The 12869-nt window shown below is 42.4% G+C and overlaps 1 protein-coding gene across 5 annotated transcripts in view; it reads left to right on the forward strand.

Moving 5' to 3' along the window:
- The window catches only part of LOC116943154 (1-phosphatidylinositol 4,5-bisphosphate phosphodiesterase beta-1-like), a 169565-nt gene extending 161041 nt beyond the window's left edge, over positions 1 to 8524 (forward strand). For all 5 annotated transcript variants that reach the window (XM_032955743.2, XM_032955744.2, XM_032955745.2 and 2 more), the window contains 3 exons: positions 250 to 307; positions 1104 to 1190; positions 2545 to 8524. In XM_032955743.2, the coding sequence (XP_032811634.1) occupies positions 250 to 307; positions 1104 to 1190; positions 2545 to 2751 (352 nt within the window). In that variant the 3' untranslated portion in view covers positions 2752 to 8524. The remainder of the gene's footprint in view (positions 1 to 249; positions 308 to 1103; positions 1191 to 2544) is intronic.
- Positions 8525 to 12869: the final 4345 nt, after the last annotated feature.

Raw genomic sequence — 12869 nt, forward strand, 5'->3', positions numbered from 1 at the left:
GGGGTACTCGAATATAATACTTCAAAATATACTCTTTACACAAAGTTTTAATACTTTTATTTTAATTTCTCACCATCTAAAGTTACGAGTGCGTGTGTTTGTTTATAACGGTGGAGTCCACATTACACACTTGGGATGTATAATTGCATTGTATGACTCTTCATTAGTTAACACCGATCGCTGGACGGTGGCAAATTCCTGGTGCTGTTCATATTTCAAGGTTTGCACAACAATGTCCTTTCTTTACAGGCAAAAGAACCAGATCAACACCATGCACATACAGGACACAGTTGTCAAGGTTAAAACAGTAAGTTAGCATTTCCATTGCATGTAAAGGTTTTGTGTTAATGAATGCTTGGAGGCTCCAAACTCACATACCAGCACATGTCCCGTGCTTCTGGTGAAATATGTTTTCTATTGCAGCGATGGCACACCTGGATTGCAAACAGCAATACAAACAAAAACCTTTTTATTGAACTTCAGAATTATAATGACAGAAGTCAGACACAAGTTGAACTATATCATAGGGCCCCGTCGAATTAAAAACACACAGAAGGGAACGAAAGAAGATCATAATTACGCGGTGGGGAGAGTGGTGGCGCAGTGATTAGCGCTCTGTGCTTAGGAAGCCGGCGAACCTGAGTTTCATTACTTATCACGACTAACATTCAGTGGCTAATACATTCTTAAGTGATCCCCATCCACTACCCTGCGCTGACCAGTGGTTTTAAGTACGACACAACAACAACTTCCATGACCGACACAATGTGGAGAGGGCCTTCATTCGACAGTGGCTTGACAAAAGGCTGTAAATTATCATGATTTTATCACAGCAGATGAGAAGTCCAATTCTTGATCCCCAATGTAGCCAGACATAGCAACTTTAATTGCACGCCTGCTATGTCCGCATTGGACCAAAATATATATATATTTTTTTATTGCCTGAAACCTTTCCTGGAAAATTAAATGGAATGCTCCCGTAATTGTCATTATCCCTTGTGTCTTGAAGTGATGGAGAGTTCCATATATTTTCCTACACTTTTTGAAGTTTAAGTGTTTGGGTTCTTGAGCATTAATTGCTGTGACTGTGTTCATGCCTTTAGTTGCAGGATTCTCAAGAAAAGCGAAAGGAAAGGATTGCAAAAACGTACGAGCAACTCCTGAAGCAGATTAAGGACGAGGAACAGATGGTATATTGTGTCTCATGTTCCTCGTGATTCTGCTCTTTCCATTGAATGTCTTGCCATCTCTTGCATTGCTTGTGTAGCCTCTAAAATACATTTATCTTATTTGTGTCCTTCAATTTATCATTAAATCAACTGCTTGTGTTGTCTCTCACGTTCTCATTCAGCGAATGACAAGAAGCGCATTTTTTACTTTTGCATTTCGAGCGGTACTTTTGATCGCTCACTGGTGCTGTGTTGCCTTGAGCGGCGAGATGTTAACTACCTCGCTTGGTATGCAGGAGGTTGTGGGTTCGATCCTGAACCTGATGCCTGTATATTTGTAGATGACATGTTCTCCCTGTGTTTCTATAGATTTTTCTCCAGCTCCTCCGGTTTTTCCCTCCACATTTAGAAACATGCATTTAAAGTTTTTGGCTGCTATGCATTTCCACATGATAAGCCACTTCGTTGCACTATCATTTGTGGCCAGGTCACTTCTGAAAAAGAGCTACATAGCTCAGTGAGCCTTACCTGGTAAAATATACAAGTTGTAGTAAAATGGTGAAACACAGCTCATGTGTGAAATCCACCTTGAAGAGTTGTTGTTCAGTGGCTGTGATGTGGGAAGCTGTAATCCATGAATGTGCCTCATAAGAGATGGCTTCAATATAAAAAAGTTTTAAATTTCACTTTTGAAATTCAGACTTAGCACATTTGGTTTTTAAAACGTGTGCTGTATTCCCTCTATATCGGTTGTCATTTTCCCATTGCTATGGCGATGTAGGGTTTCTCTTAATAATGAATAGAAAAGAGCATTTGCTTGATGACAGATGTATATGAGTTCACCCACAGAAGATTGGCACCTCCCCTCCGATTAGCATAGTTGGCTATGTACGGTGCAAAAGAAGTGCAACATGCGTACAACTCCTAGTCAAAATATTTTGCAGGGTCGCAATTTCAAGCAGAATGCCATCTCTAAGTGTTATGTAGCCAGGCATGAGTATCATTTCTTAACTCGATTCAGCACTTTGCAGGCACGGTTGATGTATCATGCAGATCTCAGCCATGTCCTGTTGAACTAGGAGATGTCCAGTTGGTGGTTATACAGTAAGAGGGTTGATAACTTATCCCTTCAGATTTCCGAGCGGTCTCCCCTCGTGTATGAGGGGTTTTTATTCTTCCAGATACTCTCATTTCCTCCCACATTGACTGTAGTTAAGGAAATTGGCGAAACATCCTCAAGCCAAAGGCCCTTTTGAAAATGAGTTTTGAGACTCAGAGCAAGGCTTTCCTGGCTAAATAAGGAACAATATTGTTATCAATAATATGAATAACAACCTCCCCATGATGTCCACCTGCCTGTCCTTCATTTCCCCAGCAACTGAAGTCCCTGCAGATAAAGTACGAGGAGAAGTTGAAGCGGCTGCCCACGGAGATCAAGGACTACGTGGAGGGTGGCATGAAGGGGCGGCTCCCCCAGGAGCCGGAGTTCTTCTTCCGCACAAACTCACGCAGCTCCTTCGAGGAGTTTGGCTTCTCGGTGTCGGTCGACTGCGACGACGACTCGGTGGTCACGCAGCTCTGAGTTGGCCTGCGGGAGCTCTCCGCTTCGCGGCCTTGGGAGACCGCCCCCTGGGTGGCTCTCTACGCGTGCCCCCTTCGCCAACGTGGCACCGAATATTCGCCCAAAGAAGAAAAAAAGCGATCGCTGGTCTAGTTACGTACTCAACAGGACTTGAGGAAATAACCGCTATTTATGTACAAATTACTACTTATTAGGCACAGTGTCCTTAGAAATGAGGAAAATGTTTTAATTTGGAGTTTGTTGCCAATGTCTTTTGAGTGGGGAAATGAAGTTTTCTTGATTTTTTTTTTTTCAAAAGAAGATTATATATATTGTTGGTACTGCAAGTAGCTCGTTTTGCTCGAGTCTTTTAACGTCTGGTCTCAGCCAGGAAGCCGTGCGTGATCTCGCTTGTGGAAATGTTTTGGTTAAAGAAATTGGACGAGCGCTGGTGAAACTCTCCTGTCGTGCAGTGCCGAGTCACCTTGGCAGGTTCGTGTGCGTTGTTGGGCTTTTCCTGCTGGTGTTTGACGAAATGGGTCAGCTGCACGTTATCTATGTTGTGGTGCGACACTAGGTCAGCGTCCTAGGTGAGCGCAGTAAATGAGTGGTGTTAAACGTTTGGAATGACACCGTTCGTCATTGTGCATACTCGATAATTGCCGACTTATTGTTTTCAAATTTTGTGGGTTGTTTTGTCTCTCTGGTACTGATATCCTCCTGAGGTTATTGCTGGCCTAAATAGGTTTGGGAAGGGGTCAAAATAATGATTTTTTGTGGGCATGTAATTACAGGACTGGAACATGTCCATGATCCAGAGGCTGAAAAAATGAATGTGGGAAATGCTTATGTGCTTTTGTGCGTGTGGGACTGTTTGAAGGAGTGGATTATGTGGTCTCACTCTCTTGGGGAAATTAACTCATGTCTATAAGGGTGGGACAGGACGATGCTGAAAGTGCTGCACCTTCATATACAACCGGTATCAACACTTGCTGTGGCTTACACTTTACTCAGCAAATCGGCAGTACATCATGACATGTGCAGGCATTATACTTTATTAACTCAGATGAGGATTGTTTTTTTCTTCCATAGGAATGTAATTTACGGAACAGGGAATAGGCACATTATTCAACTCGTCCGGTCAATTCAAGAGCCCGGTCATGCTGCTTGCCATCGCAGCCTTATCTTCCTATCACGGCTGCCTACATCAAATGTCGATTACTCACCTTGCTTCTTTCGATGTCACCCATGGTTATTTCTTCCCGAACCCGTCTGCTAAGCCCACGCTCCCTTACCCAATGTGGTGGCAGCCATCTGTTATGGCAGCAGTCACAGCTGCCCCCACAGTTTTATTTGATCCGTCCTCAGTCACGAGACGCCTACTGTGAGATGCGGTCAATCATGGTCAAGTTTAAACAACTGCTTCTTTAATATCCGCTAAATGTATTGCTCCAGTTCTACGCAATGGCAAATCACCGTATAATTGATATAACCCTCCACATTGGAACGTGTGCCTCCCACACTTTCCCTTCAGCCATAAACGGCAGTGTTCTCTTTCTGTCCACCAGGCGCACATGCACTGACACATGTTGTTAACCTGCCAGACAGTTCTGTTAACTGCTATTATTTAAATAATCACCGTTCACCTCAATGTTCATATTCATCATCGGAGTCCTGGGGAGTTTGGGGTCCATCAGTCACCTTTTAAGACTCCGCCACGGTGAAATGATTCGCAAGCGAGACTTGGAATCCAGAGGTCGCCGGTCAGCTCTCCCTGTGCGACAATTCATGTAATGCGCACATTTCTTGGTCTGTCCACCACTGTCCACACAGAATTATAAATAGATTCAAGACATTTAGTCGATTGACAGGTCGCGTCCGCTGGGGAAGGGGGGTTTGGAAATTTCCTCGTCTTCCAAGACGCCAGTGTGGAAGAGTAGGCCAAAGTTCCGTGCGGAAGGGCACTTTAAAGATTCCTGTGGTGGGGACCTGCCCCCCCTTCCACCAGCAGTGGCACGGGCAACGAATTGCAGAACCCTTCCTTGCCTTTTGTCACCTGTGAAGCTTTGGTACTGCAGTTGTGTTTTAATCTGTGGCATCGCTCGTGGAACTAGTTAAGAGTGAAGGGATTGGCCACTAGCTGAACAAGTCGTCCGCATGTCTCGGTCTCAAACCCTTCACGAACTTCTCCATGGACACAGGGTACCCGTAGCAAGGAGAGACCAGCCTTCGTCTGACAAACCCTATACATGTTTCACACATTATTGCAGTTTGTCTATATTACACAATCTAAGGCATTTACAATAAAAAAGGATTAGGTAGTTGAACTTAAAGATGTTTATGATCATCTTTAAAAGTTCAGATAGGGAAATATGCCGTTTCATGTTTTATAAGTTTTTGTTTATGATACTCTGAGGCAATTTGACCTGTTATATTTTATATAAATATACATTTACAGAGGTAATCTATCAAAGAGAAATACCTCTTTCCCCCTTGATTTTAGAATTGTGAAGAGATGCATGCTGGTCAGGGTTTAGCACGTCATTTAGCATGGTACTGAAGTGGTCTTAAATAAGAAATATTTAAAAAAAAACTTTTTTTTAAACACACTTTAATGAAATGTACCGTACTCGTAATGGCAAAACTCCACGACTCCAGGAAGTGGCCCCGAAGCTTGCCACAACGTAAGGGGGACCGTGGGCAATTACAGCCAACGTCAGCTGTGCGTGGACAATTAGACCCAAGCCGAAACACAACATAAAACAAAGATTGTTTAAAAATATGTTTTTTTAATTATTTTAATGATAGAATATAGTATTGTCATCAGTATGACATAATTATACCAAGTTTTCAGTCGATACCACATTGGGAAGTGGGTTTAAATTGAGTTACAAGATTTGAGGATACAACAACAGACAGTGAGTTAAATAGAAGCGTGTAATAATAAAGCGTGTAGTAGTAATAATAAAAAGGGCATTGTCTTACATTGGGAGCAAATGCATCTCAATTACAATATTAAATATTCCAAAGAAACCTTTTTACCCATGATATAATTTTGCATTGCACATTGTGAAAAGTTTGTAATTATTATTTGGGTTTTCTGTTTATATTGAATCAGCGTTGAAATTTTTGGTTTTTAAGTTGTCATAGCCTTTTTTTACAATTACAAAAATACTGCCAAGATTTGTTGAAATAATCAGTCATGTTTCTTTTAAAATCAGCCACAAACACATCGTGCATATCAGACGAGTTCACATGAAGGCCTCACGATACACAGCATAACCATTGCCTTTTTTGTCGTAGCTACATTTTTAACTACAGTGAAGGAATCTGGGCACATAAAGTTAAATAATGGTATCCGTGGTTACATAATAAAGCTTAAGGGATGGTGGGAGGGGTAGAAGGGGAAATATTAAAACTCATGCATGCTCAAGGTGATGTGACGACGATCTCTTGTGAAATTACTATCCCCGTCAAGGTCAAACGCTTGTGTGATATTCACAATGAGCTGTTTTCTTTTAAAGCAAAATTTCTTTACCCTGTCCTACAAAAAGCATTGCTTTAACAAATTGTCTCCATCAGGCCATTAAAAAAAAACAAATTTACGGTGCTGATGGTAATGTTCAAAGTATTGCGCAAGGTGTGGTTGCATCAACGGCTGAGGCAATGGTGGCAACCCGATCGTGGCAATTCACAATGGAATACGCACATCGAGGTGCCACGTGGAGTCTTGCTCTATCCCCAAATTAAACAATCATTTTGTGCGTCGCGGATTTATCAGTAGATCCACAAGAGAGTCGACACCAGCCGCGGACCGTATGCGCAGTTTAACAAATTAAAATGCCGCAGATGCTCGTAATCCGCCTTTAGGTTTGCCAGGTCTCGCTGCGTGTCGAGCAACAATTATCTCGAGCTTGTGCCACCTCTACTGTGGGCATCTTCAGTCGTTGGAGATCCCTGCGCTCCTGACGATGCCCGCAGTAGTGCGCAGTGAAAGCTCAAGAGGAGAGATCCTCAACAGGCTGGGGAAATAAAACACTATGCCCTGTTTCGTCACTTTCTGGAAGAGACGTCCTCAAGCTAATGTGGAGCGCAAGCTCAAATTAAACATACGGTGTCTTACTGTTGTTGATTTACGTACCTATTGTGATCATATAATCTCGACTTGACTCACGAGCCAGAGGTTTCACGTTTCCTGCTTATAAACAGGGCATATAAATGTGTCTTAAACGTAGGGTGTTTCCTGCCTGGTGGTGGCTGGGTTGCTCTTGTGGTGTTTTGTGCGTGTGTGTGAGTAGGGACCTTCTTTCCCACGCTGCCTCAACTCACTTCGGCTTGACAAACTGCCGCGGGCATGTGCAGAATGTCATGTTGAGCAATAACACTATCAACGGAGCACTGGACACACTATTGGAAGCGCATGAGTTCACATAAGAGTCAGGGGTTGACTCACCCTTGTCATCTGTATGTGGTCAATAAAATGAGTAACACTCTGGGAAGTCTGCAGTCCTACGGCGAAATTGGGTAACCACCGTATGAATGTGAAACTTCTGCCACTGTATCAGGGTCACCGTTGAAGATTACACTTTTTTGGAGGCGCATTTGCCGATACACCCATTGGAATAAATACGTAATACTTGAGCAGTGGTTGTGCACAATTGGTTCTCATGATGCCAAATGTTCAATCTTTTGAAATGTACCAAATTTGGCCAACTTCATTGAGTTATTGCCATTCGGTGTTTGATCACGCGTCATGAAATTCACCTCTGTTACATAATCTATCTTTATGAAGAGAATAATCGGACCTTCTCTGCACTTGAAAACCCCCTTCTAGCAGAGGTGTTGGCATTTATTTCCACACCCTTACGTCTCAGGATTTTAAATATCCTGATCACAGCAGCCCGCGCTGACAAATCCTGACTTGGGAATTTGTCAGCTGAAACCTGCCGACTCCTCTCCGTAAGCCTTGGATCTCGATGTTAACAGTCACACACTGTAAGCCTCGTAGCCCACGGAGTCAGGAAAACTTTGGCCACCGATGCGTTAGTGGCAGGCTTGCCCCATTTGTTTGCCAACGGTAAATATCGATGCTGCGCCTTACTCGGTGGTTTGGCTCTCATGGGTGGCTAAACACATGCATGTGTTTCATGAGGCCCCAAAGACAGCAAATGCTACTTTTGGCCATTTGCGTTAAATTCAGAATTCTGAATTTTTGTTATAATGCTTGCACGAAGGTGTTTGGGTTTTTTTTCTCTTTCTCAAAATCTGCGTTAAAAAAATCACTCCATGGGAAATTAAAACATAATATCAAATAGCTTAATATTGTATTTTGATTTATGCAGAGATTGAACCCCTCCCACCCCATTCGCAAGTCAAATTGCCAAAGTTGCTGTCAATCGAAGTAACTCCATTGTTGCGTGTGCATCTTGACAGTAAAATATACGGTGGTGATTACGTGCAAGTCTCTCCTTGCGTTGTTACATCAGTGTTTAAGCTTCTCCTGTGGGTACGAATCGTGTGCACTGTGCTCGTGTGTGGGGTTTTGTGGGCATATTGTAGATTTAAACGAGAGCTGTGTTTTTATTTGTAGCCACTTGGGTGGTCCCGGCGTACAGGTGGAGAAATATCTTTGTAGGGAATTTCAAGGTGTAAATGGTGTTCTTTTCATTTTGAAAGCTTTATTTAATATATTGTACCTTTTGCGTTGTAACGGGTTTTATAGATCTATGCAACATGTATGTCACATTGTTCTGATCTCGTGGAATCAAATAAAAAAAATTGTTCGACAACATAATTGCGTATTTAGATGTAGCGATATCCATTTCAGCGAGACGTGCTGGTTCGTTTATGACATTTACCTAGATACCATTATCTGAATGTTTATACACTTTTCTCCCTGTATTTTAAAGGAAAAGTTGCGGGTGTTGTGTTACTTTCCAGAGCATCTTATCATCCAGAGATACGGTTGTGGATTTTTTTGGGCCACGGTGGGGAGATGTTAACTATCTTACCTTGTATACGGGAGGTCGTGGGTTCAATCCCGACCCTGACGCCTGTACATTTGGAGTTTGCATTTTCTACCTGTGGTCACGTGGATTTTTCTCCGGGTCCTCCGGTTTTTCCCTCCACATTTGGAAACGTACGTTTAGAGTATTTGGTTGCTTCTGAAAAAGAGCTATATAGATCAGAGGGCCTTACCTGGTAAAATTAAAAATACTTTAATAGTTTATTTGCCTTCAAATGTATGACATAATTTTTGTAAAGCCTCACTGTGATTATTTAATGATGCTCATTTGTCCAGGGAAGTTTTACTGAATCTCAACTCTACTTCTTTAGGAGGGCCCTACCACGTTTCACCATAGGGGGCGATGTTGTTCCTATGTGTCTTCAAAATTAAGTAATTTTAAAGTTGACTTAAAGCTTTCGTGACTGCAGTAATTCATATTCTTTGGGTCTTTCGGTAAAGCCACGTAGATAGAAAAATTATTTTTTAAAAATGTTATATCTACGTGGTTTTACCGAAAGATCCAAAGAATATAATTTTCAAGTTATTTTTCATCATCGGGATGTTTGGCCAATACCAATTGCATTGTATGTGTTTTTAGCTAAGGATAAAAACCCATGCGGAACAGGGAGAGGACATCCACACCTCCGATTAATACGGTGTGAAAGAAGTTCAACATACATACACAGAGAGACGCCCGAGTCAGGAATCGAACTCAGGATCTTCTTTCTGTGAGGCATAGGTGTTACCATTGTGCCACCATGCTGCCCAGTAGTTATTTTTTTATCTTTATTATATATTACATTTATTAGGGGTGTATGTTTTATATACATATTGTATTGTGTAGCCATGGTTTAATCAAAAGTATGATTCTGAACAAAATAGATCCAATCCATGATTCCACAATCAATCAATTGGTTATTCAATCCAATCGATCGGAAAATATTTCATTTTAGGCTCATAATATTTAAATCTTACGATAATAGACTAGAGTAGTAGATTAATGATAATACTGTGGAATAATAAAATTGTAATGTTTACAATATGACCTGATCTGATCATACGCCCCTCCTATCCATTGAATACTCTTATGATACATACATTTATGGCGCATGTCCATATGTGAATGTTTGGCTTCTGGGTGGAAACTGGCTTACCTGGAGATACCCTGCGCAATAGATAGATTAAATTATCAAATGCTTTACCATCATCTGCTGGCCACATCGCAGGCCAAGAATTTCGAGGCAGTCTCCCATGAATAAAAAAGTGTTTACGAACCAGGCTCGACTTTGCTTAGCTTCTGAGAGCTGACGAGATTGCGTAGCATTCAGAATTATTTGGTCGTAGGTTCACACTGAAGGAACATTCTGTGCTTTGTTGTAAGTCGGGGTTCTTAAAACATATTAAATAACCAATAAAATACAAGCGGGAGAGTGCCACGGGGAGTAAATACGAAGCCAGAGCCATTTTTACCTATTCATTTAAACCAAGCTGAAATTCTGGGTTTGAACACAGGCAACAGAGTGTAGTGAGTTGATGGGCTTACCCCTGTCCACTTATGATTGCACATACAAAATAATAACATCAAATAAAATTCAATGCATTTCAAAATTCAACACATTTCACAATTAAACATTCCAGTTCTGAAAATAAAAAGTTGGTTCTACGAATGGGGGACACGTCATATGACACGTGTGGCCCCTTTTGGGGATAAACAGACACATTTATGGGACTTCAAAATGAGTTCTTGTTGCATCACCTTCCAAACCCATTCTCTGACACGGCCGTGTATTGTGTACGGTGAGAGGTACAAATGGAAGTTTGTTGATCTCATTTGTCTCGTGGCATGAGTCGAAATGTAAAATAATTAAACCTGGCCATGCCATTGCCAGAAATATGCTAAACAGAATTGAGTATTCACCACAGGAAAGCAATGTCAGCCTTTTCAGGTGAGAAACTTTTATTCAGTACTCAATTACATTTTAAAGAACCGGTTTGAAGTTGACTTCCTTGTTGATGCAACCAAAACAAATGTGTTATATTAATTTAATTTAACATGGGCCATATCCCAGTCGGGTATTATGACTGAAATAGTTATGTAATTTGATATTTTGGAGGTACAGTGTCATTCATGTATTTAGATTTTTTTTCCCCAGAGGTATGCTAACTTTAATCCCATATGATCAACGCACACATGGCTCAGAGAACAAATACGAATATTGAGATGTCATCTTGACTGGTCTGAAAAGTGTTGGGGCAGTACATGTCACGGGGAGAGATAATGGGTCAGGGTTCAGACGGACGACTGAGTGATCAGCGTCTGGATTTGTGGATAGAATTGTTGCGTCACGAAAATTATGGCGATTACATGGAGAGAGGCCTTCATTCAGCAGTGGCTAAAGCATGGCAGGTGATGATAGCACTGAGTAATAGTTATATTATTTGTACTACACGTATGCATGTTAAACTTATTTTGCATCGTAGCCAACCGTGCTAATTAAAGGTGTGATGAGCACGGTTGAAGGACAAAGCTGGGATTTATTATAATCTAAACATTAGATGGAATGGACACGAAGATAGTTTTGACGGATCTGATTCGCAAACTACCTTCTCTGTTGCTCCTTGTGCATTAATAGAGAGTACGGGTGGTGGCAGATTCCATTCTCAGGGTCAAAGATCCTCCGAATAACGATGTGGCACAGATTAAAGTGAGACGTATTGGCATTCTGTGGGATTTACTCACTCGAAAATATCCCAGGAGGCTTTCGTGATAATTGAACAGCGAGGAAAACAGGATCTTCCCAAAGCCAATCCTCGATGCGTTGTACAAAAGTCGGTGCACTTGAGGTGAATAATAAAACATCTTCTGGGCGAGGATGGTATTTTGAATATTATTTTAATTGGCCTTATATTCCTTCATTAATCAACGTTTAGCTTTTAATTGCATGTTTCTGGCGAATTTGATAAATGTTTGTTGAAAGGTCGTATCCATCATCTTTTCATGGGCTTAAGCAAAGAAACAGAACTCCTGTGTGAACGGTGTTGTCGTAGTTTCGACTCGTTCGAAATGCTGCTGGCACTTGGCACAGCTGCAATAATTTTGAAAATCCCGTGAGGAAGTAATTTCTCAGTCTTAAATTTTGTGGTAACTGCAGGTCTTAAAGAATCCCCGAGTCCAGTCTGCCGTGATTAGAGGGAAGTTTTTTTTTTGCCAAAGCTAATGAAAAAATTCCAACGGTGAGTCCAGTAGACACGCAAGCTTCACCAGAGCCTCCCCTCGCGAGGACGAACGTGTTTTGCCTGTCGAATTCTCACGATCGTCCGTCAAAAAACCCAGTCAATTACATCTAATTAGCGATTAATGTTTTTCACAGTTTCCCTACAAGATTGTCATAGTGTATTAGACCGATTCTGGTTGATTTTGTTTTGTAACTGCTTCACGCACGCATAACTGGCATTGCAGTACAACTCCAGTGGATAGGTCTGGCGCACATATATGTTTTGTGGATAGAAAACATTTGCTTAGCTTAAGGTTATAATTGATATCTATTTAAAGTTCATCGATAACGTGCAGATATCAATCAAGGTTACGTTCGTAAATTCTCGCCACTTGTGTAACGTTCTGCAAAATCCTGCAACGCACTCCCCCCCCAAAGCTGTATTATTTCTGTGGGCACTGCTCATGTGGTTTCCTTTAACTCCCAGTGGGAGGATTTACAAAGGGGCCCCCTGCTCTCCCCCCTTGTCCTCTTCATCTGCCCGCGACAGCCTGGTGTAAGAGCGCCGCAGGTCGGGAGAGAGGAGCGAGGGAGGGAGGGAGAGAGGAGGCCTGCGCCAGCAGTCTCCATCGCCACCCGCGCGACTGGGCGCAGTTGTGAACTCGTGAACAGGCGCTGGCCTGCCACGGGGCTGTCACGGGGCTGCCACGGGGCTGTCACGGCCTTGCACGAGTGAAAAATGGAGCAACGGAGGTTGCCCTAATCAGGCGGACCGGGGGTCTGGAGAGAGGGGAGGGGATGGCTGTAAGGGGGAGGGCTGTCGGGCCACGCGGGGCACGCACCTGCAAACACAAGGGCCCTTCAAAGTGCGGGGCGCGCAGCGGACCTTTTGCCCCTGCCGCGAGATCATGCCTCGC

This window comes from Petromyzon marinus, chromosome 17 (assembly GCF_048934315.1).
Source record: "Petromyzon marinus isolate PM22_M1 ecotype Great Lakes invasive population chromosome 17, UKy_Petmar_22M1.pri1.0, whole genome shotgun sequence".
Classification (NCBI taxonomy): Eukaryota; Metazoa; Chordata; class Hyperoartia; order Petromyzontiformes; family Petromyzontidae; genus Petromyzon; species Petromyzon marinus.